This window comes from Podarcis erhardii (assembly GCF_964252035.2).
Source record: "Podarcis erhardii genome assembly, chromosome: 9".
Lineage (NCBI taxonomy): Eukaryota > Metazoa > Chordata > Lepidosauria > Squamata > Lacertidae > Podarcis > Podarcis erhardii.
Genome location: NC_138512.1, coordinates 60,321,438 through 60,347,633, shown reverse-complemented (window position 1 = coordinate 60,347,633; position 26,196 = coordinate 60,321,438). Strand labels below are relative to the sequence as shown.

The 26,196-nt window shown below is 41.3% G+C and overlaps 1 protein-coding gene across 4 annotated transcripts in view; it reads left to right on the top strand.

Moving 5' to 3' along the window:
• Nucleotides 1-26,196, top strand: part of RAP1GDS1 (Rap1 GTPase-GDP dissociation stimulator 1) — a 104,030-nt gene that overhangs the window by 16,705 nt on the left and 61,129 nt on the right. For 3 of the 4 annotated variants that reach the window (XM_081876897.1, XM_081876895.1, XM_081876898.1), the window contains exon 2: nt 18,496-18,606. In XM_081876897.1, the coding sequence (XP_081733023.1) occupies nt 18,496-18,606 (111 nt within the window). The remainder of the gene's footprint in view (nt 1-18,495; nt 18,607-26,196) is intronic. The other variant, XM_081876896.1, reaches the window with a different exon arrangement.

Here is a 26,196-nt window from a genome sequence, read left to right as displayed (position 1 = left end):
CTCCATTTTGAAGGACTCGTATTAAAACCTAGAGACTTCCAATACATCTTACAGTGTATTTAACAATGAAGACATCTCTGGGTTTACTTTATGGTGTACAGAAGCTTTATGCAATTTTAATTAGTTCTCTCATGCACAGGTAAGAACCCTTCAAAATCAGAATGCATATTGTCAGATTAATAATACAAGACTCAGCCATGCTATCTGATTTAGTCAGAACTCCTTATTGATTTTAAAAGAGAACTTGCTTAAAAATCAATGGTGGTGTATGGACCTTTAGGTAATTTTTCCTCTGAAAAAAATGCCACAAATTTAGCACAAAGAACACTTTAGAAATATTTCTACAGACCATAATGGAAAGAAATATACAGTACAATAGTTGGTTGATATCTGCCTGTCTCAGGAGACAATGAAATTAATAATAATAATAATAATAATAATAATAATAATAATAATAATAATAATAATAATATACCTTGCCCATATCTTTGGCTTGCCCTAGCTTCTCTGGGCAGCTTCCAGCAAAAATACAGGGGAGAAGAAGAAGAAGAAAATCAAACATTAAAAACTTCCCTATTCAAGGCTGCTTACAGATGGCTTCTAAAAGTTCTATAGTTACTTATTAACTGACATCTCCTTGACATCTGCCGGGAGGGTGTTCCACAGGGTGGATGTGACTTCTGAAAATGCCTTCTGTCTGGTTCCCTGTAATTTTTCTTCTCACAGTGAGGCAACTGCTAGAAGGCTCTCAGAGCTAGATCTCAGTGTCCAGGATGAACGATGGAGGTGGAGATGCTCCTTCTGGTTTACAGAGTGCACATTTGGGAGTGTAGTGAAACCATTGGAGGGCTACAGATGGGGTGTTAGGGGAGGGGAAGTATCGACTGCTGGGGGACATGTGAAGCTTCTTCTGGGGTGGTATGACCACCTTTGGTCCCCTCCACACACACTCACCTCTCACCTGTGGCTCCTAGAACTTGGCAGCAGCCACACCCTGGAAATGCCTCTGACCGGCTGGCTAAACAGTACAGTAGCATAGATACATGCATTTATTTCAGTGTGTCATCTTAAAAGTGCTGATGATATGTTTCTGTTCTGAGAAAACAGAATAAGAAGCATTATATATATATATACCTTCTACTTGTTCAGTCTTTGCAACCATGCATTGTACTTAGAGTAGATCCACTGAAATGAGTAGCTCTAAATTAGTCATGTCCATTAATTTCAGTGAGTATAGGTACGACTACTCTATGTCTAACATTGGGCATATGCGGTTGTTTTTAAGCTATTATATTCCCTCCAGATGAGTCTTAGGCTTTGTTGAATTTCCAGGAAAGGGTAAGCTTTCCAAATGTGTAGCAATTGATACAAATTGATTTATATGCATCTTCATAATTTCCCTCATAACAAGAGAGTTTAGTCAAAGAGGCTCTTTAGGCCTAGCTCACAGCTGTGCTACTGGGTTGATGGGACTTGTAGGCCACAACATCTAGACTGAGGGCACCAGGTTGGGGAAGGCTGGCCTAACACCACGTTGTTGGAGGTTAGTTTTTTAGTTCCACTCTGTTCACGTAGGCAGCCAGCTTAAGAACTTGTAAGTTACACATTATCTCTGGCATCAACTGTGTTGCCCTCAGCAGCTGCTTGGTCTTGCTTACAAGGCTGAACTGGCCTTGGACCTAAGATATTCAGAGATTTTTAGGCTTAAATCAGCTGATTACATTAGGCCAGAGAATTTTAGGAAGACAGCCGAGAACGGTGTGTGCGCACGCACACACACACACAGAGTGATGCAAAGAAGGAAAGCCCACATACAGCAGCATGAAAATCTTGAGATAATGGCTTTTCCAGCCTTCAGATGATGATAAAGTTATGTATTCCCAGAGGGCTGAAGGAGCCCACCAGGTTCACTGAACAAAGTCTATTGAATGACACATTTCTGAAGAATGTAGCTGTTTAGAGTTGGAAAGAACTGAGGTGGAAAAGAGTAAAGAATTCAGCTAGCAAAATTAGAATTGGTACTGAAAACGGTATAGTTATCCTATTTGAGTATTTGTCCTTGCTAATGAATAGATTCAGATACTTACATCCTTGGTAACTTTGGCAATTTCAGCTGGCTGCATGGAAATTTTCAACACAGTACTCTTAACTTCTTTATATTTAAGATTTTCATAATTAAAACCATCAATATCCAATAAAAGGCACTCAGCTGAGAGCAGATTAATACTGTACCATATAAAATCCAAGATGAAATGTTAATAAAAATGAAATCACCATACTTTATCAGAACTGTCAGCATTAATTCTAATCTTGTTTGCAGAGCAAATATTGCAGCAATGCATTGAGATTTCTTTGCAGCTATTCTTAATTGTTCTGACATAAGGTATTGGGGGGGGGGAGAGATAGAAAGGGTAAGACACTTAATGAGGAAGCTTTTCCATTCTCTCAAGATGTTAAGAGAATATTTGTTTACCTGTGGAGATAGGCACTAAAGTTTCTAGTATAAATTAATGGACTGTTTGAACTGCCGTTAAAAGAAGTATGGGATTCAAATTGTTTAGTTGCATTTCAGTTTCAAAATCAAATTAATGTAGGGCAATATGGGAAAGAGAGAAAATGTAGTTCCCTGCACTGAGGTGACAGGAATCCTCTAGTGTAGACATCTTATGAAACAGGACACATAAGATGTTCATCAGACATAATAAACTTCCTACTTCCCTGAATAGACATTAGGGAAGGCTGAAGACTTCTTAGTTGAGTTCTGCACAGGGGAAAAAAATTCACAGTTGACTAGTCTTAAAGAGCATTGAAAAATCCAGGAATTTTGCAGTGAAAAAGTGGCCCTTTCCCCAGTAAATTATAGAATTGTGAGCCAGCTCATATAAGCAAGTCTTGAGTTTTGAATTATCTTAAATGTAGTCTTACCAAGTCTTGGATTATACGATAGTATAATTGTAAATTTATGACTTACTGATTAATTAAAGGGTTCTGTTGGATCCTGATAATTTACATAAGGAATTTATAATGCCGATGGACTATTATATCTGTAATAGGATGAATTTATATCCACACGTAAGGGCATGCCACAAGGCTGTACAGTAGAATTTCCACCAGCCCGTAAGTGTTGTATTTGACACTGGGTAACGTAGGGAAATCTGTCCTTGACGAACATGGTCAAGGTCAGTGAAAGAGCTTTCTTGTGTGTCCTTGCATTGAAGACACAACTGAGCTCAAGAGTCTGTTTGAAACATGTGGTTAGAAAGATGACATGCTCCTTTTTTGGGGCACCTAGAGTACTGCATGCAAGTACTGCATCCACAAAAGGTGTATATGTATACACCTTTTGTGTATATGCACACACGGGTTGCGATTCAGCGCTTCTGCTCATGCGCGACCGCCAAAACCCGGAAGCAACCCGTTATGGTACTTCTGGGTTTTGGCGGTCCGCAACCCAAAATGGACGCGGGTGGCGCTGTGGGTAAAACCTCAGTGCCTAGTGCTTGCCGATCGCATGGTCGGCGGTTCGAATCCCTGCGGCGGGGTGAGCTCCCGTCTTTCGGTCCCAGCTCCTGCCCACCTAGCAGTTCGAAAGCACCCTTAAGTGCAAGTAGATAAATAGGTACTGCTTTATAGCGGGAAGGTAAACGGCGTTTCCGTGTGCTGCGCTGGTGCTGGCTCGCCAGAGCAGCTTCATCACGCTGGCCACGTGACCCGGAAGTGTCTCCGGACAGCGCTGGCCCCCGGCCTCTTAAGCGAGATGGGCGCGCAACCCTAGAGTAGGACACAACTGGCTTGTACGGGCAGGGGTACCTTTACCTTTACCTTTTTAACCCCCCAAAAACCCAACCTGAAGCGGCTGTAACCCGAGGTATGACTGTACTGTATGTTTCTGTGCATCTGTTCAACACATTCAAGAGATGAACAGCGAATATGATAATTCTGTGTTGAAAACTGTATTTAGCACCTGTCTGGTGGGTGATAACATCAGCGTTCATAGCAGAAATTGCAGAGGGAAGTTGGGCACATATGGAAAGCAGGAAAATCTATTAGATATGTGAGCAAATAGAGGATATATATTTTTCATTGCTACAGTTGGTAGACGTTAGTAGATGTGTCTCATCTTGTTTTGTGACATTGTTTACACTTTCCTTGGTGTAAACCAGGGCATATTTTCACAAGTGCATGTTAATAGCCATTTGGAAGCCATGCATGTCGGTTTTCAAATGTGTCTGCTTTGAACCGAGAAAGCTACACCAGTCGGCTATTTTGTGTTGCAATGCCTCTGCTTTTGGTGAGATAGAGTAGCTCATTCAGAGTGCTTCGTGTGGTGTTCTCTCAGCTGCTTTAGTAGGAAGTCATTGAGGATTCACTCGAGAGCATCCATTGCAAACTGTGAAGACCTTGAGAACAGACTCAAAGATCCAGTGCAGATGCAACAGCCTAGAACTGTGGCTAAGGGTGGCCCTGGGACTGCATGCTCATTGCTCCCTATCCACTTTTTCAGCAGGGGGCCGGTCCACTGTCCCTCAGACCTTGGGGGGGCAGACTATATTGGGGGGGGGGGGAATGAACTAATTCCTATGCCCCACAAATAACCCAGAGATGCATTTTAAATAAAAGGGCACATTCTACTCATGTAAAAACACACTGATTCCCAGACCATCCACGGGCTGGATTTAGAAGGTGATTGGGCCAGATCCGGCCCCCGGGTCTTAGTTTGCCTACCCATGCATTAGACTGACACCAACTTAAATCGCAAGTTCAGCCAATGTTCTCATTAACAGCATTCCTTAAAATCCTGGTTGAATGGGAACCCTGGCTAGCCTTAGCTGTTGTTGAGACTGCTGCCTCGATCACCATAAATGGAATGAAGCAGAGCTTTCATGGAACGGAACACGTGGTCTTGTCACCTGCTCCCTGCTCTTATAACAGAGCAGATGAATTTCTGCGACCAGATAATGCAAATTAGAAAATTTTGCAGTATTATTGTGCACAGACATTTGTAGGGACCAGATTAATGGGGGGGGGCACGCAGGCTACAGGAGGAGAAATACAAAAAAAATGCCTCCATCCATCTTTCACTGATGGATTCCTTCCATCAGCAGATGAACACTATTAGGTACTACGCTATGTTTCCATGTTAGATATATAATGTAAATGCCAAGCATTTGAATTAATGATGTTACTAATGCGACAGCTTCATTATAATGAGGTTTCATATTTCCCTTTAACCGCGCCACCTGTCATTCATAAACTTAACTATTTGTGATCTACATTGTGGCAAACAAGAAATTTTGACAGGACTTAAAGTATTTGAGAACTTGGAGGTAGACAGAATTGAAGTCATTCTTGTTGCGTTTTACTTTATATGGTCCATTGCCAACTGCACCAGTTAGGATTTCCTTAACAAACTTCAGCACGGAGGCTATTATTAACTGTCATCTCAGAGAGTAATGCTATCGCTTGACCGTTCCATAGTCTCCTAAGAGTTCTTGCATATTTATTCTGGAATAGATTGAATGGCATGTTGTTGGTATTGATGTGACCTTCTTGTGCTCCTTTTGATATGGCAGGTCTTTTTTTGCTAACGTCAAATGATTTGTGTTTCAAGAGGAGAAATCAGAAATGGTCATTTGGCTCAGGAATGGCAAACCTATGTCCCTTCATATATTGTTTGTCTTAGCTACTACCTTTGGCCATTCTGACTGGGACTGATTTTATTTTACGATTATTTAATTTAAAAGGGTTAGTGTTGCTTGCTGTTAACCAGAAGGTTGGTGGTTTGAGCCCACTAGGGATGGCTGTGGGCAAGATTTCTGCATTGCAGAGAGTGGACTGAGTGATCCCTGGGGTCCCTTGCAACTCTACAATTCTATGATTCTATATTCACAGCACACAAGCAGCCATCCATCCAGACACTGACTAAACCAAGACCTGCCTGGTTTCAACTAGGCAGTAGCCTCCAGACCAGGCATCCCCAAACTCGGCCCTCCAGATGTTTTGGAACTACAACTCCCATCACCCCTAGCTAACAGGACCAGTGGTCAGGGATGATGGTAATTGTAGTCCCAAAACATCTGGAGGGCTGAGTTTGGGGATGCCTGCTCCAGACCATACCCAGATTGGAGTTGGAGTCAAACAACATCTGGAGGCGCATCCTTCATTTAACCCATATAATTTTGTCTTAGGTGGGGCTGTTGTTCCAGTTTTAAAGGCTATAGTTTAATTAATGGCCTTGCTCTTAATCAATCCACTTTTTAAATTGGTTAATTAATTTTATAGCATCTTGGCACAGATGGTATTTTGAAAACGTGAAGATAACTGTGTGTCTAGAATTAACACCACAGAGGGAGAATTTGTGGAAATATCTTAATCCCGACACTCAAAATCTACCAAGGGTATGTGTGTACACATTTTTCATTGTGTGCACACACACAATTTTAAATTTGCCACCGTTGAGTTTCCTTTCACAGGGAATAGCTCTTGCTTAAAATCTGCAAAAAAGCCTTAAGAATTAATCAACAGGATTAATCCATCAGTACATTTATCTCCATATGTATGAAGATTCATGTGGTAAAATAAGGTACATGCAAAGTTGGAAAGTTTCAAGTGTAGTACTATTCCTACAGAGAGTTGAATAAGACTGGATTTAACCAGCACTTGCCTGGACGCATTGTTCTGAGCACCATAGATGACATACCGCATATAGGAAATATAATAGTAAAAAAATATAATAATTTATTATTTATAGCCCGCCCATCTGGCTGAGTTTCCAGATGCTGCAACATTCCTGATGAACAGCTTTTAAAGTCATTTTGACTCCTGTTCTCTGTACTCCACACATAAAGAATGAAATATTTTTCAACTGGGTGAAATTTCAGAAAGAATGAGAGGAAGCTTTTCTGTCTACCCTTGCAGCGTTATATATAAATAGTAAAATCCTTCGGTCATACTCTTTCCTTTGGCCAGTTATTTTTTGGGAGGTGATAAAATCTGACTTCTAAGCTTAGGTCCAGCATTTCATGGTGAGATAGTAGGAATAAGGGAGAGCTTTTGTCTTTGTGGCGGGGGTGCGTGGAGGAGATTTCCAAGGGGCCCATTTCCCACCACACATTGGAAAGCTTTTGCACTTTCCTCAGCTACTGAAATTTTCAACAGGAGTGGATGAAAAGCTTCTCTGCCAGACTGGGCCTCAGAGGCTATAGAAATTTACTGGCAGAAGGATCAGTATGGCTTATGGAGAAGGATCTATTCTTATTGTCTTCCCTGAGGCCTCATGTGATTGTCAGGGAGTATTTACTAAAGCACATTTTTGACATTTATCTCACCATGGGGTGGTTAAAAAAACACTGCCTGGCGTTAGCCAAACAGTTTTGTGAATCCACCGTGATAATACCCTTGCAGCTGCCTATATTTGTTTGTTTACTACACTTAGGTTTACTACACTCTTAATATGATTTCCTAGGAGTGAGACCTGGTTAGCTTCAGTAGTACCACCACTGAAGTACCATCATTTTCCTCCAAACCATTTTCTGGGTGTGATGAGCCATTTACCTGTTGGGTATGTTTAGCCTGGTAGAAGAGAAGACTGAGAGAAGATATGATAGCCATAGTCAAATGGGAGCGAGCTTATTTTCTACTGCTCCCAAGGGTAGGAACCGAACCAATGGATTCAAATGACAAGAAAGGAGATTCCAACTAAACATTAGGAAGAACTTTCTGACAACAAGAGCTGTTTATCAGTGGGATGAATAATCTCAGAAGGTGGTGGATTATCCTTTACTGGAGGTTTTTGAACAATGGCTGGATGATCACGTCATGATTAAATCTATACTTTAGTAATCAGATACCAAGCAATCTAAGAGGGGTCCTAGACGTATTTCCAGTTTAGGAATTGATTGGTCAGTCCAGTTTATGCCTTTCAGCCTGTTTTGCTCATGCAGATTGGGTTGATGGGGTTTCAAAACATCTGGCAGGCCACAGGTTCCTCATCCCAGTTCTAAAGGGAAAATGCACATTTTATAGTTCTGCAGCCCACATAGGTACAGTTTCACTTCTGCAGCCGAACTTCATTGCTCACTTGCTTTGTTTTCTGCTAAGTAGGTTTTGAAATTGTAACAATAGCTCGTCATCTCAAACATTTATCAGCCAGCTTTTAAAAAAATAAAATCTCGAATATTGAAGTGTGGTGATTCACCCAGCTGCGCATGTGGGCTGGAATGTGTTTTCTGAAAATAATCACTATCACTTGCTTTTGGCATCATACAGCTCTCTTGAAATGAAACTGCAGATGTATCCGGAAGGTTAATGGCCACTTAGAACTGCAGAGATTTAATAGGATATCAGTAAAGTTACGGGGAAAGAATGAAATAGGGTTAATACTGGGGATTTTAAAGGATCACTTTAATTTCATCATTTGATTGGAGTGAAGCTTTGAGCCACTCTTGTTTGAAAGTTTAATAGAAGCTTTATTCCCAGGAAAACCTTGGGTTGATCCTATCAGTTGGGCATTTTCATATAGATGCAGTATGCTCCTGCAATAGAAAACAGACTTCGGTGTTGTATAGTGATGAAGGTATTGTGTGATGGGCCATAATGTTTCCATACACCAGGGTGAACAAACACCCTGTTGGGGCTGAGGGAGACCGCTGCCTCAAACTGCAGGCAGTGTAGACAGTATAGAACTACCAGATGTCTAACCTAACAACATCGGAATCTGCCTTAAACTGAGCTAGACCAATGATCCATCCACCTCAGTTTTGTCTACACTAACGGGCAACAGGGGTTCAGTCAGGGGTCTCTCACAGCCTTACCTGGAGAAGACTGGTATTGAACCTGGACCTTATGTAGGCCAGGTAGGCTAGACAGATGCTCTGTCACTGAGTGACAACCATTGCCAAAAAAATTAAGGTGCAAAGTGAGTGGAGCTTACACATGAAGGCCATTTTAAGTTGCTCCATGTAGTAGACAAGTCCTTGGTATGACAGATAGGTGGGCAACCCTGCCTGTCAGACGATTGATAAGTGGGTTGGTTCTACCCACCTATCAAATTCCCTTATGCAGGAACTCATAACCCACCTACTTGCAGCAGCCAGGAACACCATAACCTGGAGAGACCTGTCAGGATTAAACATGGACCAATGGTACCAAATAGTACGGGAAACAGCCCTACTAGAAAAATTAACCAATAAACTGAAACTGACACGGGGACAAACAGAAGAAGACGTATGGCTCCCCTTTATCACATATACAGCCCAACAAGACAATGACAATGACGCGCAGAGATATCGTCCGATCTGTCCCTCTGCATTCCGATCCTTTGCCGGCACTCCGATTCGACTTCTGGGCCCATAACCATTTGTTGTTGATGTGCAGGGTCCCGTGCACAGCGGAATGATGAGGAGTACGTGCACATACTCTATATTGCTTTATTTACATTTCAAAGCTGGTAGATTACAGAAAAACATCTGCCTCTGCCGGAGCAGAGAAAAGCATCCTCTCTCCTCTAAAGCACAGAGAGAAAAAACACACACTGAACTGCAAAGAACAGTGAAAAACAGGAAACCAGTGTACGTCACATCCAGTCTCCCTTTCCCGTGGGAAAAACTCCAACAGCAATTGACTGTGGAATGTAAACATTGTCTTGTGACAAGCATTTCGCTGCACAGTGAAGAGAGCAGAAACCAACATAATCCACCAACAGCATACAAATCAATATGGCCAACCTGATCCAAAACACCCACCCACCCCACTCACACACGAAAGCAAAGATCACCACAGCCAATCACAAACAAACAATCACACCCAAGGCCAACCCCAACCTCTCTCACCACCAAAGGAACACAAGTGAACAACACAAGCAACGCTGACACCAAACTCTACATACATTAAGCATAATAGAAACATCGCCACCCCACCCCCATGCATCTTCCCTCCCTCCACCCCCCTTCCCCCCTTTTTTTCTTCTCCCCCTAATGTCTCAACAAATGAAACAGATTTGTAAAAATGTTACATGGAAAAAAATATGAGGCATTACAATTTTTAAAAAATAAAAAAATTCCCTTATGCAGCAGTTCCCAGACACTTAACAGACAGTTGGTGCTTGGCAACCTTTGCACATAGACCTGGCAGAGTGATGAGCATAAGGCTGGCATGACTCCTTTCTGCAGGGAACTTGGTCATGCAGCCAATCCATCCACTTCTTAACCAGCCCCACATCTAATGTCACATCAGGTGTGGGGCTGGTGGCCCTGTTTGGAGGGAAATGGCCTTGTGAACCAAATTGGAAACTTGTGCATGGCCAAATTTGTCCCATGTGCCACTGCTTTGAGAAAGAATACAGTCACCTGTCTGCTCAGTTAGTAGCTGCTCCAGATCTTTGATAGGTTAATAAGAGGGAACCACATCTGAAGGGCCACAGGTTCCCCATCCTTAGTGTAACTGATGGTGTGCATAAGTGACAAAAGCTGTAACATTGAGGAGTAGCCTGTAAGTTCACCTGTGGCATTAGAACTTCAGAATCAATGATAGATTGCAGAAATAAGTAAGTGTGTGTATATGTGTGGTTGCAGACTTTGTGATGCTAAATGAGTATATGCTATTTTTTTGTTTTAATTTTTAGTGGAAGTTGGCAATTCCACCCATATTCATTTATATTCTTTAGTAGTCTCAGCAGGAAGAAGCTAACTACCCAAAATCCAGCTTACTTTGGTGCTTGGCTAGCTCAAATCTGAAATAATGTTTTGTTTTGTTTTTTTGTGAGGTATGAGACGTTGTTGAAGTTGCACCCTGGTTTTGCATTTTCCCATAATGGAGGGGAATGGGTTGTGATAACAGCCCTTGTCTGCAGCTATCATTTTCTTTGCTAAGACGATTCCTTAAAAGCTAAGATGATTCCTTAGCTGGCAACTTCACAGTTCTTATGTGGTGAAATGAATCACAGCACTGTACCTTAAAACATGTTTCTTCTGCAGAAGATGATAATTAGCTGGGCTGTCCCCTGAGGAAAGAATGAAGCCAGAGAGAATTTACATGTTGTTGGTTTCACTAATTCTGGCATGTTTCCACCAGCATGTCCACATTTGTGAATGCCTGAAAATGGATCTCTTTTTGCTGTGCCTGTATTTGCATAATTCCTTCGGTGAAGAGTCTGGCATAGAGATACAGATTCTTTGCTATAGTTCTATAGATTATTATTCTAGCAATGAAAGGTCTATCCATTGGGATACATCAGAATAGTTTTGTTTTCCCCCCAAATGACAACAAGCAGTGCATTGCTCATGCCCACGCTATTTAATGAAACTAATTCTGTACCTAAGATCTGTAGACTGCATCCCTCCTTCTTTGCTTACCATGGCTGATTGATTACTACCTGCTGAAGAGTCTTTTGTTGTGAGCAATTCTGATGTAGATTTAGCTATGATTACAAAGGATTTTAGATTGTCTTTACCCATTGTGGACGCCTTTTGTTCCTAATGCCAGTTTAGAAAGCATTCCCCAAACCCCAATTAGCAATCTGCCCATGCCTCCTGTTTCTCCAGAGCTTTGTTGTTGTTGCTCGATTTAAGATGTATATATCTTGCAAAGCAAATAAACATGGCTGTGCCAATTTTATTTACTTAAATAAACGAAAATCCCCAAGACTCTGAATAATGAAAGCTTGACTAGATGGTAATGTTTGATTGAAAACAAACATAAAATATCCAGTTAAAATCCAGTAGATGAAATATAGGAGGAATAATAATAATAATAATAATAATAATAATAATAATAATAATGGCTAATCTCTGACTCAGAAATGGGGATTAGCCCAATAAATATTGCCTTGGACATTTTTTGGTAGAGCTAGCAACTGCTTTGGTTGTAACTTTTCTAAGCTAATTTGCAAGGTTGCTGATGTTTGCTGTTCTTCAATAAGCAAGCTATAAGACATTAGGCAAAGTAAAATTCTTCATTCTCTTTTTGTTTACCAGAAAAGCTACACAGACCCTTCAGCTTTTATTGTCATGTTTGTTGCATTACACCTTGTATGTCTTTTATAGAGAGAACAACATGGCATACATTATATATAATCCTTTTGATGACTATTTCTGCTTCTGATTTCAAGCTTGTTATATTAGTGAAGCAATAGCTCTGTTTGGACATAATCCCAAAGTGTGCTTATTTGAAGGGCTTGTGACCCCTTGTCCTTGGCCACAAGAAGATCAGAATGTTTTGCTTCAGTTTTTAACTAACCACAGTTTAGCATTACGTATGTCTTAAGCTCAGCAAACTGTGGATAGTCTTAAATTATGGCATACTGGAACAAGCCATGTGTGGTTTATGAAGCTGGCATGTTTCAGTAAACCATAGTTAAAACTAACCACAGTTTAGTGTTTGGATGTAACACCAAGCTTTGGGTAACTGAAAGCAGAAGCGGAGGTTCTGATCTTCTTGTGGCCATGCCAGAAGCGAAGATTGGATGAGGGAGTGCATGAGCCAGACACTTGTTCACAAGGCTGTTAATGTGTCTGAACAAGGCCATTAAAGTGTGATCAGTGCTGCATGTTGATAGTATCAGCGAATTCCTTGGCTGGGATATAGAACATCCTTTGCATGAGTGGACGGCACTGCTGCTGGCATAGGGTTGCTGTCCCACAATTTCTTCTGATTTTGTCTTCCAAGTCTAGCCCTCTACTGCATTATACCTCATGTTATTCTTGTTTTATGATCCTGAAGAGGGTAAGACATCACAGCAGGGCTAGGAAGTAAAACAACTCTGCTGCACAAGCAAAATTCTGATTGCACATCTTTTGGATCCAGTCCTTTATATTGTTGTTTTGTGACCTATAATTATTATTTATAAATTGCAACAGAATGAATTTCATTTCCATGGATAAGAATTTGTGTGTTTTTTCCATTGTTTTCATTACACCCGCCTTGTTACCACCCTACTCTTGACATGTTCTTGCTACCTAACACTTTCGTCCTCTAACCACTTTTTATCTCATGAAGCAGAGGGGAGATCATTATTAAAATAAAACACGATCATTAACTGTAGTTTTATTAACCCTGATATTCATCTGTAGAGTTTCATGTACTAATGAGGCTATGCCTTCTTAGCTGCCTCATTTAAATTCTGATTCAGCCATGAAATTCGCTGGGTGTTCTTTTGCGTGTCACTGTCTGTTAGCCTAACCTACCTCACGGATAGTTTTTCATGAAGATAAATTAGACAGGAAATACTGTAACTACACAAGACTGTTTATTGGAATAATATGTATGAAGTATATATAAAATAACTCCCCATTTTACTCTGCTCAGAAAATTAACGGACAGAGAGCATCCTTATCTAGAACGGACACTCAACTTCTCTCACTATTATTTTCCTAGGAAGATGGTTTTTGTAGTTGCAAATGCCAGTATATTTCTGACAGTGCCACAAAGTTTTCAAGCCCTGCAGCTTTCTTAAGCAAGAATTCATTGCAGCCAAATTGGCAGATAAGCCAAGTCAGATACATTGCCTCTGAATTCAGAAAGCAGACTGGAACATTATCTTGACACCTCTAGGAACATAAAAAACTTCTCTGCAGTAGAGGCATGATAAGAAGGCATGTCTTCTTGTAGCAGTTCTGGAGTAGTCAAGATTGGCCACTTACTACTTGGATTGACAGACTTATATTTATTTACTATTATAGGTAAATATATTATTATATATTCTATGTGTATTCCAATTTTCAGCTAATTGTCTTCCAAAGTTGCTCACATCAATTTAAAAGGAGAAATACCGTATTTTTCGCCCTACAGGGCGCACTGGCCCATAGGGCGCACCTCGTTTTTTGGGGGGGGAAATAAAAATAAATAAATATTCCCCGACCCCAGCCCCCAGAACAGGCTGCTATCCGCAAGCCTTGCGAGCCCGGTGGGAACTCCTGCCGAGCTCACAAGGCTTGCGAACATCTGCGCGAAGCACGGGGCTCGCTCCGGAGCGTGCCCCGTGCTTCGGGCTGCAGGCTGCTTCCCTCAGGCCTTGGGAGCCCGGCGGGCACTCCCGCCAGGTTCCCAAGGCTTGCAGATAGCTTCCTGAAGCCTGGAGAGCGAGAGGGGTCGGTGCGCACCGACGCCTGGAGAGCGAGAGGGGTCAGTGCACACCGACCCCTCTCGCTCTCCAGGCTTCAGCGAAAGCCTGCATTCAGCCCATAGGACACACACACATTTCCCCTTTATTTTTAGAGGGGGGAAAGTGTGTCCTATAGGGCGAAAAATACGGTATATCCAGTAATATTGGATGTTTCTGGACTGATCTTTTAGTTAAGTCAAATAGGAAGCTGACCTTCCCATTCTAACTCTGTATTGTGTTCATCAGAGTGGAAAATACCTTTTCTGGGCAGCATACCTTATCTCCTATTGGGCCAAATGTGACAGTTTTTGAAAGTTTAAAGAGCAGCAAAAGACTGTTTGCAAAAGGGCTTTGAAATGGGGAAGTAGAGGAGGTTTGATCGTTTGCTTCCACCCAGTAGTCCTAATCTAAACTGCTCTACATGCCTGCAATTTGCATTGCCAAAAACCCCAAAACATTTTTTTTTCGAAAATGCAAATTGCAGGTGGCCCAGTCTGGATCAGGACTTCTGAGGATTTGATGACATCAGAGGTCCACATTTCAACTCAGATTCTAGGTAGGTTGCAGACAGGCACTTCAAGGACTAGAAGATGTATAGTAGTTTTGGGGTGGGGAACAGATTGATTTTCATATGTCTTGATAAGTAATTGATTTTCCCTGGCAGAGTGGGCTTTGGGGGTGGGCACCCTAGCTGACACTAATAATAATAATAATAATAATAATAATAATAATAATAATAATAATAATAATTTATTTATACTCCACCCTCCCCTACCTCATCCAAATTGATGCTTTCAGACTTCCGCTGCAAAGGAACTGGCCAGTGAATTTTTTGCTTCCTCAGACACCTCTAGTGGTCTGTTATATCACTCCTTTGTGATGCTTAAAACAGGAGTGAAAATGCTTTTCATAACTAACACTTTGGGGAACTGGAGGAGATACATTGCTGCATTAAGATGTGCTTGGAATCTTCTTTCAGTACCTTTAGAGAACTGGAATAATATTTGAATAATTACAAGGATGCTCCTCATGGCATATGCTCTTTCTCAAAATGCAACCCAGATCCTTTCTGCATGAGGGAATACTATAAAATAAGCCTCTTTCATTGTTGTGCTTTGTTTTGATTTTGGCAGTTTTATCTTTCTGTTAGGTAGAAATCTACCTGCTTGCCTTCTTGTTGGAGCAATTCGTTTCTGAAACATCAAAATTAATTTTTAAAGTATTATACAGCGGACCCATATTGGACATCAAAGCAAAGAGTTTTTGGATGTTGTTGTTTGATTGTAATGTATCTGAGACCAAGTTGCGGAAACAAGGCAAAGTTTGATATGTATCCTTGATGGTTTTAGGTAAAGGGACCCCTGACCATTAAGTCCAGTCGTGGATGACTCTGGGGTTGCGGCGTTCATGTTGCTTTATTGGCTGAGGGAGCCAGTGTACAGTGTGTAATTTCCTCTAAAAGAGAATTTATGGCTTCTAAAGCTGGTAGCCCAACTTCTAATCTTGCATCAGATTCTGAAAGAACAATTGTTGCAGCAAAAGCTGCGCCCAATTTTAGCTAACTCCAACTGTAAAGTTACAGATAGGTAGCCGTGTTGGTTCCAACTGTAAACATCTGCTTCCTCTGCCATTCTCTGCCTCATCCTAAATTCAGACTGCTCCATACTGTTTTTTTTTTCTTGAGATGGACACACACACACACATATAAATCACTGGTTCCAGACTCTACCAGCAGGTAAATTACCAATTCAGGAAAAAAATTCTAGTCACTTTGAGGAAATACATCAGCCAATCATCTCTGTCTTTTAGCAAGCACTCAGCAGAACACAGGATAGTTGCTTATCAGCCACAAGGAGAAGTGGAAGGAAGCTTTGGGGGAAGAGTTTAATACCGAGGGGTGGGAGTGCAATGCAACCGAAGAAGCCATGAGCTTCTGACTTGTTTGATCTAGTGCATCACTTTGAAGTGGACTCCCATTACGAATCTCTCAAAATATATGAGACACCGAAGGAAATGAGACTGTTCAATTATCTACAGCAAGGAAGAAGTGGAATTGAAGCAACTATATTTTAGATTGCCTCATGTGGATGCCCCATTGGTTAGCAATCCTGTAGCTATGGAGTTCTTCATCTTCTTCAGGAACAGCTTAATTGAATAAAATAAAAATAAAAGGTGTACTATATCATTATTCAAGCTAACAATTCCAGTTCCATATATACTTACCTAATGTGTATAGGAATTACTATTATCCAAATACATACCGTATTTTTTGCTCTATAAGACTCACTTTTTCCCTCCTAAAAAGTAAGGGGAAATGTGTGTGCGTCTTATGGAGCAAATGCAGGCTGCACAGCTATCACAGAAGCCAGAACAGCAAGAGGGATTGCTGCTTTCACTGCGCAGCGAACTCTCTTGCTGTTCTGGCTTCTGAGATTCAGATTTTTTTTTTCTTGTTTTCCTCCTCCAGAAACTAGATGCGTCTTGTGGTCTGGTGCATCTTATAGAGCGAAAAATACGGTACATATTTTAACCTACTGGCTGTGGAATGCTGAGGTGCAAATGTCCCCTTAATCAAGGTTTAAGAACTGATTGTTTTTCTTGATTGCTTTATTATGATGCTGATTTTGAAATGGTTTAAAATATTTTTTGAGCTGAGTTACAATGACAGATGTCCCCTGCTGTCTTGTTTACTATTTTGCTGGTTGTTTTCTTATAGATAATTTTCTATGTATTTTATGCACTGTAAACTACCTTGGAATGGTTTTTACCCTGAATACTGCATAAAATACTTTAAATATAAACAAATAAATGCTTTACACTTTTGTTGTTCACAAGCCTTGGAATTTGCAAGAGATAGACATACCACAAAGTTGTCATATGGCAGGATTTGGATTAGGATAATAATTGTGTTGCTTAGCAGATATAGGAGGTATTTATCATTGTTTGGGGGGAGACATATCTCTGCTTTGCTGACTTAGCACTGTGGTGTGCATTTCATTCCCCTTCAGTTTCAATAGGACTTTCTTCCAAATAAGGACAATTAGGATTACAGTCTTAGTGGGCATGGAATCTGAATTATTCCTTGTGTCTTTTTAAAAGGCTAAGCCATTCACATGTAAGGTTAGTCATCATCTGGCAAAGAGAAGGAAAAACAACAACTAAGCTGCAGCTGTTAGCACTTACTATGCCTCTTGAATAAACAGAATATTTCAGGTGCTAGTGCCAGGCATGCTTTATGGGAACATAAATGTGCATCCACAGAAAACCTATTTTAAAATATGATCAGGGGGCAGAGTATTCGTTTCATCATTGGAACTTCTTGGCCTCTTTCTTTTTCATTCCTGAAAGTTTCCTCATTCTCTGACAAAATGGAAAAGAGTAAAGTAGCTCAATTGCTTCTGTATCCAGAACACAGCAACTATACAGTTGTGTTTGGCAATTGATTCTGTAATAATTGGTTATGTTATAGGGTTAGGGTTAACCTCAATATAGCTACCCTTGTACAGGGTCAATGTATGAGATGACTTCTATGATGGTGAAGATTTTTTTTAAAAAATAAATAACTACAAATAATATTTTCTGATTCCAGCTTTAGTCCTGTATAATCAATTATTGTGTGTGAGAGCACAATATAGGCTAACTTTAAGTCTTTGGATGAAAGTGATGATATCAATGTAATAAATACATCAAAAATTCTAGAATCAATGTCATATCAGAATATAATAACTATAGTGTGCAAACTTTTGAGTTCTTCACCAGGCTATAAATAAAACAAAGGAGAGGGGGAAAGAAAATAGGCTGATGGTGAAACCATGGAGCCTTCATCTGGTCATAGTCCTTAAATTGCAGTGTGGGAGAAGATAGCACATTAAAATGAGGCATTAGGTGCTAGGCAGATTTCTGGTTGCACCAAAGGCTTCTTGGAAGAAGGAACAGTGACTGATTGCAGACTTCATGGTTCCACTGTCAGTTATCTCCAGTGTTAGAAACTTGGATATATAAGCTAGGCGCCAAATGGCTCTTCAAACCAGGGTTGGAGTCGCTGCTCCTGATCTAGACTGATGAAGAGTTCTGAAGAACTCAAAATGCCCAGTGTTTTGTGTATTGCCCTAATACTGAGTTTAGAATGCCTTTTGCTTGTTGTGTGACTTGGTGGATAGCGAGTGTGTGGCCTGTAGCCAACTGGCTGCTGTGGGTCTGTTGTTGTCCCCCCCCCCCCAGCTAAAGAGAGTCTTTGCCCTGTTGGCATCAGGGAATGGGAGAGATAAAATAGTCAATGTCTTTTGTCGGCGCACTTGTTGGCATCACCTTATCTATGTTGATTTGCACTTTAAATCCATAAGCTACAATTGACAGACCAGGACACTGATTTTGCTTTCTCCTTCATGTTATCCAAGCAGATAATCTAAGCGATGCCTTGAAGAAGCTGAAGATAACAGCTGTTGACAGCTCAGCTGATAGCTTGGAGGGGTGCTTGGACTGTCTGCTTCAAGCTCTGGCTCAAAACAGTAAGTTTTATTGTTCCCTCCAATTTCATACCATATGATTCAATCAATAAATGATTATGGAGGTAATAAGTGTATCAAATGGAATAAATCTGTAAGTGGAACTGGCGCAATAGCTGTTTACGTTGAACAGAAATAGCAGAGGGTGAGAGAGGCTTTAGAAACAAGAAAACTAAAACCTGGAAATCAACAACAGCTTGACTATGGGCCTGCAGATAAACCTGCACCCCAAGTCTCCACTGAGAAAAGTCTGTTCACCCCTTCTTTTTAAGATCTGTGCTTTATTATTAAGTTGAAAAGCTATCAGAATAATTTTGTGACACCAATCCCTAGAATTCTGTATGAGAAAATGCAAAAATGCAATTATGGAGTCACAGGTAGTCACAAATAATGCTGGCTGCATTATTATTATTATTATTATTATTATTATTATTATTATTATTATTATTATTATCTTTGTGGGACAGAAAAGAAATACATGGAAAATAAGCAGAAGGTACATGAAAGTCAACTCACCAGAGCAGTAATTGAACACTACTGGCCTAGACTAGTGTGATGTTCGAGGCTGAGCATCATCTATATGCAACTCAAAAGTAGGGGGATTTAGGAGACATAATAATGTTTCTGTCTCTAGAGTGTATTGTCTCCTCCCCAAACAATTTGGGGGTGACCCCTCCTGTGGGCCAGGCAGGAGAAAAAGGTGGTGATAATAATGATGCTTCTGAAATGCCCACCCCAACAAAAACCCAACAATTTGGGAACGGAGAAAAGCTGATGATGATGATGATGATGATGATGATGATGATGATGATGAGGCCTTTGCACTGCACTGCACTGCCCCTTGGGCAGAAGCAGCAGAAAGGTGAAGATGATGTGATAATAATGATGCCTTTGCACTGGGTCTCTCCCCCCCCAAGAATTTTGGAACAATCAGGAAAAGAGTGAGAATGATGATGGTGATAATAACAGAGGTGACTCTGTACTGGGCTTCCCCATTCCAGCCATTTTGGAGTAGTCCCCACTGTAGGGCATTCAGCAACAACAGAAGCCATATCCTTCTCAACACACCCACATACTCAGCTGAGGACCATCTCCAGCAGCTGCCTACTGTAGGCAGCAAAACAAATACAGCCGCAGCAGGGGGATTCCTGCATTTCTTCGCCTACCCCCACATTTTCAAAACGTTCCTCGAGCAGCTGTGTGCTAGCTCTTCTGTGCAACTGTCCTGGCTCCCGTCCAGCTTGAAGCAGCAGCCCGAGTTCAAGGAGTCCAGGATCAAGGGAAGGAGGTCGGAACTGCAAGGAAGCAGCAGAGTTGTCCTCACAAGGCGGCATGTCCATCTGCTACTCTTCTGAAGATGTGGCAAGGCGTGCTCACTTGTGAGGCTCTGGTGCCTTGCAAGACTGCCAAGAGTACAGACACTCACTGAGTCGGCAAAGATGCATCTGTTCCCATGAGCCTACGGCCAGGTCTTGAGTGACCAGACTGTGAGCTCCTCATCTGACTCTGGCTCCTCCACCCCTAACGGTTGACTGATGCCCTCTCTGGGTTCTGCTGCTATGTTCCTTTCTCTAGAAGGGAAGAAGGCTTCCCCTACTGGGGCAACCAGATCTGGGGGAAGTAAAAGTATGCTCACCTTTTTTAGCCCCAGTTCTCCAGTTTCAGCCTCCCCCACCTCACATGATTTTCATCACCATCATCATCATCCTTCCACTCCTGAGCTTTGGGACATATGAGAGAAGGCAGCAAAATGAGTAACAGGAAATTCCCCCCTCCCCCCCCACCTCAGCACAAAATATTTTTTGAAGCCTCTCAAGTGCCTGCTCACTGATGGCTCCACGTGGTTGGCAGGCAGCAAAATAAAACAAACCAAGCAGCAAATGGGTGGATCCTGCTGATCTTTCCATAACTGAATTTCCATGCTTTGGAGGACCTCGGGGATTCCCTTCTGCTGGTGTCCAAACAAATAATTTCTTGACTTCACTCATTTACTGAAAACACTGGCAGAGTAAGAACAATACCTTGTCAATACTGGCTATTACTAAATTTAATCAACAGATGGTTTAAAAAATGTCCGCAGTTTAACTTTGAAGGAAAAGAGAAATTATTTTGTTTACGTCAGGCATAGACAAACTCGGCCCTCCAGATGTTTTGGGACTACAACTCTCACCATCCCTGACCACTGGTCCTGTTAGCTAGAGATGGTGGGAGTTGTAGTCCCAAAACATCTGGAGGGCCAAGTTTGCCTACGCCTGGTTTACATAGTTCAAAATGGAGATATTTCTCCTAGTGATGTCTTACAGGAAACTACATTATACCAGGGTTCCAATACCCACTTGGTCCTGAAGCTCACTGGGTGAACCTTGGGTTAGTAACTATCTCTCAGAATAGCCTACCTTGCAAAGTTGTTCTAAGGATAAAAATAGGGGGCGGGAACCATGTATGACACCTTGAGCTCCTTGGAGGAAGGGTGGGGTATAAATGTAACAATAACAAAATAAATAAATTCAGCTTGGTGACTGGCAACAGCTCTCTAGCATTTCAGGCAGTTGACAGTGATTGAATTGAAGGCCTTTTTACATGCAGAGCATTTGCTGTGCCGCTGAACCAGAGTCCCTTCCCAAAAAAATACCTTTCTTGAACTCTACATGTAATGCTCCAGCTGTGTCCAATGTATTGGTTGCCATAATGAATCCTTTCTTGTTAGAAGGTGCTAAAAATGGTCATTATACAGTTTGATCGCCCCATGCAATTCCACCCCATCTTATCTGGACAACAGTTGCTCCTGAAAATTCAGGCCTTGGAAGTATCAGTCATGGAAGATACTGAAATATTTGTTGGAACATTTTTGTCCTCAGCTTTACAGCTTGGCCTCCTAATGAGGCTGCTAACATATTAATCTCAGTTATGGAAACATCTCCTACTGGGACCAAACTCTCAAACAGCCATCAGCTCATGGTGCCAAGATGGTCAGCCATCAACTGAACCATCGACCTGAAAACTTATAATTGGCCAAGCCAACCAAAGTTTGTCCTGTTTCCCATAGGTTTAATATTGTGTCAATGAAGGTTTTTGTTTTTTTAAGACACCAGATGAGTCTTGAATGGAGAGTTAAATCTTAAATTCTGGCTCATTTACAAAGAAACAAAAATAAAGTCTCCTGTTAACAAAAACTTATTTTGAAGGATATAATTTCCTTTTATTTAAACCATTTTTATCGTGCCCTTCACACTATGGTAGCTTCTAGCAGTCAAAACTAGCTGTCTCTATTTGAACATTCCTTGTTCTGAGTTGAAGTTGGTAGTGACCAAGCGCAGAGTCTCCTTGGTGGTGGTGGACTGCTTGTGAAATACTCTACCAGGGGCCCACAGCTGGTACCTACTCTTTTCAGCCTTTTGGGTGCTAGATAAAAACACTGGGTTGTATCCAGCTACATCTACTCAGACAAGACCCATTTAAATTAATGAACCTAAGTTAGTCATGTCTGTTAACTCTAATGAGTCTACTCTGATTGGACTAGCATTGGTTAAAACTGTTGTTCTCCCAAGATCTTTGTGAATTTATTCTGTTGCCGTATCTCCGAGTCTACGGTACTTTATTTTGTGTTATTGTTGTTGCTTCTGCCTCCATTTTATTTTATTTTTATTACAGTGGTACCTCAGGTTAAGAACTTAATTCATTCTGGAGGTCTGTTCTTAACCTGAGGTACCACTTTAGCTAAGGTACCACTCTGCCGCGCCACCAGAGCACGATTTCTGTTCTCATCCGGAAGCAAAGTTCTTACCCCGAGGTACTATTTATGGGTTAGCAGAGTCTGTAACCTGAAGCGTCTGTAACCCAAGGCACCACTGTAATTGCTTTCTGCTTTATAAGATTTTAAAGCAGTGGTTGTCAAACTTTTTTTTCTCCGGGCTGCACTTTCAGAATAAAATTTGCTCGCACCACACTAAATTTTTTATTGGTAAGAAACACATTGGAAAACAAAAAGAAACAACTCCTAGCAGTGCTTGAATTGTAACATAGAGCACAACTACTTTATAATATGAGCATGGGACACCCAGAAAGTATAAAACAATCCAGCTACATAAGAAAATGTATCATTCCCAAAATACAATCATAAACAGGTCTTCTCCAGCACTCAGTAATTAAAGAAATTATTTTGATATGATACTGTACTACACTGAAATATTTAAAGGGAACTGAACCAGACCTTGTAAAAACTCTGTTCCTTATTCTTGTCAATGTTACGTCATAGAGTTGGCACCTGGAAATTGGATACTAACTGCTAGAGTATCTGCACTTAATTCAAGATGCTGGTTTTCAGACCTGAGGTAATAGGCTGCTCACCCTAATAACTACAGTGGTACCTCAGGTTACATATGCTTCAGGTTACATCTGCTAACCCAGAAATAGTGCTTCAGGTTAAGAACTTTGCTTCAGGATAAGAACAGAAATCGGGTTCCGGTGGCGCGGTGGCAGCAGGAGGCCCCATTAGCTAAGGTGCTTCAGATTAAGAACAGTTTCAGGTTAAGAACGGACCTCCGGAACGAATTAAGTACTTAACTCGAGGTACCACTGTATAGGGATTCCAGATTAGAAGATTATTCCAACCTTTGGCCTTTGAGTGACTTTCATAACTCACCAACGCTCCAACAAGGACAAAAAATCTTTTAATGAAATCCTCTGACTAGCCTAAAAAGAAAATGTCTGGCATTTCCAGTAGTTTAACAATCTTGCTGGGTCCCAAAAGTTCCCTTACATGTTGTTAATCCCCCTTCCTGAGCAAGGAAAGCAAAAGAAGGTCTGGTTTGATGGATTCTCATCTGCCCTTTTCCTAGTTGGTCTCCCCTGTGGCTCATTACCTTCCATATTCTGTAGTGCTATCTGTACCAAACAAAAGGCTTATAACGAGGGCGTTTCACACACATCTAGCCTCCAGGAATTTTCCAGGGAACAACAGATGGGTGTTCTCTTTCCAATGGTGGAATTGCTGCATTACTTTGTGCTTCCTGCTGTAGGGCTGACTGTGACAGCTGTGGGCAGGCGTCTGTCTCTCACTCTCAAACGCACATGCTCAACTTCAAATGAACTAGGGTGTGTGTGTGTGTGTGTGTGTGTGTGTGTGTGTGTCTTAACAGGGTGAGAAAGAGAGCTTGCATTGGCAGAGCCTGCAAAATATGACATGCTGGGTGCGGGGAATTAACAGATTTAGTTGGAATGGGTGCTAGATCTTTCTAAGTATCCAAAAAGGCTCTGCTCGGTTTTATTATTGTATTTACTACATTTAATACCCCATGTTTTTGATCCTGAAGATTTAAAATAGAAAACAGTAAAGAAGAATACACTGTAAAGTAAAATGCAGAAATAAAAATGGTATAAACTGTGGTTTTAAAAGGTAGCAGCAGCACGGGGGGGAAGACCAGCAACTGGTCCTTAAACATCTGAACCAGAATCCGTTTTTAAACAATCAAGATTTTACCACTCACCAGAAAACAAGTGATGATTGAGCCACATTAAGGTTGTTGTTTTGCCTCAGTGTACATTGTTTTACATTTGCTTACAGTGAATCACATTTGCCATTTTACTACCCATTTTGAACTATTTGGTGTCAGCAGCAAACTTGGCCTACCTCATGGTTTATCCCTAACATTGATGAACAGCTTAAAAAGCAAAGGTCCCAATGCTGATCCATGGGGAACTCCACTCTTTGGTTGGTAGAGCTTAAGACTCTTGTTAATCTCAGGGTTGTGGGTTTGAGCCCCATGTTGGGTGAAAGATTCCTGCATTGCAAGAGTTTGGATTAGATGATCCTCCTGGTTCCTTCCAGCTCTACTATTCTGTCATTCCTTACATTGGAAGAACTGCCCCTTATTCTTTGCTTCCTGTTCCTTAACCAGTTACTGACCCATAAAATAATCTCTCCTCTTATTCCATGACTTCTAAGTGCCAGTTATCAAAGTACCTTGCAGTGCTGGCCAGGTTCCTAGAAGGTGGGATCATATTTACTTTTTACTGAGGAATGAAATGGAATGGAATTCTGTCAGTGCTGGTTTCCTTGCATTTCTGTGCTGGGAGTGGGAAACCTGTGAAATTTGGTTTTTTGTCTTTTAAATGCAAGCTGAGAATCTAGGGAAAGGACTTTAAATAAGGTCCACCGTCTCTCAGACCATGTGGTGGGCCGAGCTATTTTTTTTGGGGGGGGATGAACAAATTCCTATGCCCCACAAATAACCCAGAGATGCATTTTAAATAAAAGCACACATTCTACTCATGTAAAAACATGCTGATTCCCAGACCGTCCACGGGCCGGATTGAGAAGGTGATTGGGCCACATCCGGCCCCCGGGCCTTAGGTTGCCTACCCCTGCCATAAGCAGTTGAGTGTGCCGTGTTCTCTCTTCTCCCCACCCCCCATTAGTTTCTTCTTTCCCCACCATTATTGGCTCTGAAACAGGAGATGTGTGTGAACTTAAGATGTAAAAACCCACAGTACAGGGTCAGGTGTGCTTATATCGATCAGTTAGGAATCCAAGCAGCCTCTGAGAGAAAGCAAACGAAGCACTGGCATAGAACTCTCTGGAAGAAGAGAAATACAGAGATATTACGTGCTTGTGAAAACCTTCCTAAGTGCCATCTTGTGATCTTGCATTTGTAATGCAGATCACAGTTTAGTTTTGAAGAATGAGTACCCTTTGTGTTTAAACTTGTAAGGTTATGTGTGTCCTTTTTAACAAAGAAAGAAGATTGAGTACGAATGTGTGACATTGACAGTAGATGTGTGTTTCATCTTTTTGTCCATTCTCCCCGCATCCCCAGTTTAGCTATGCAATATCTTCTGTTCAACGTAGTCTTGCAATCATGTTTTCCACCAAGCATTGTTATGTTGTGTTGTGTTATCTGAAATTAGTTTGTATCTATCATCATCATCGTCATCTGTTGGTTGCTATTGTGTTTTATTGTTGTATTTATGCATATATTGTATATGATGTATATTCTTTTTGGGTGGTTGATATTACCATGTTGGTTGAAACAACAGCAAAAATAAACAAAACAAAATGAAGCAATATTACACTGCATCCCACTCTCTGAGCTTTGAAAGACACCAAGTTCTTCTCCAGGGTTCAGCTTCCTTAGAATGATGGAAGACTGTGGTGTCTTTAGGATATATGGTTTTATTTACATATATACACTACCAGAGCATAGGATGGAAGGGCTCACAGCATTAGCACCCCAAAAGCTCTTGCTCCTCCATTCATCACAGCTTCAGAATCCAGCACAGAGCAGTTTCTGATTCCAGTTTCCTGCTCTAACACAGTACTCTGGCTATTGTTCTCCTAAGTAGCAGGTACATGAGGCCATGGGTCAGGGAAAGGCAGATAGCAGGACCTGCACCCATTGCAAGGAAAGAGGCTTCCAGCATGATCCATTGTTGCTGTCCCCTGGGCCATAGCTTTCAGGCACCTTACGTACCATCTGTCACGGTCACTTTACTACATTTGTCCTTTACTACAGTGGAGGGAAGAAGATCCCTTCCATGAAATCCATTCTGTGTACAAATGCTCCTTCACTTCGTATTAGGTTACCTGGGGAGTGA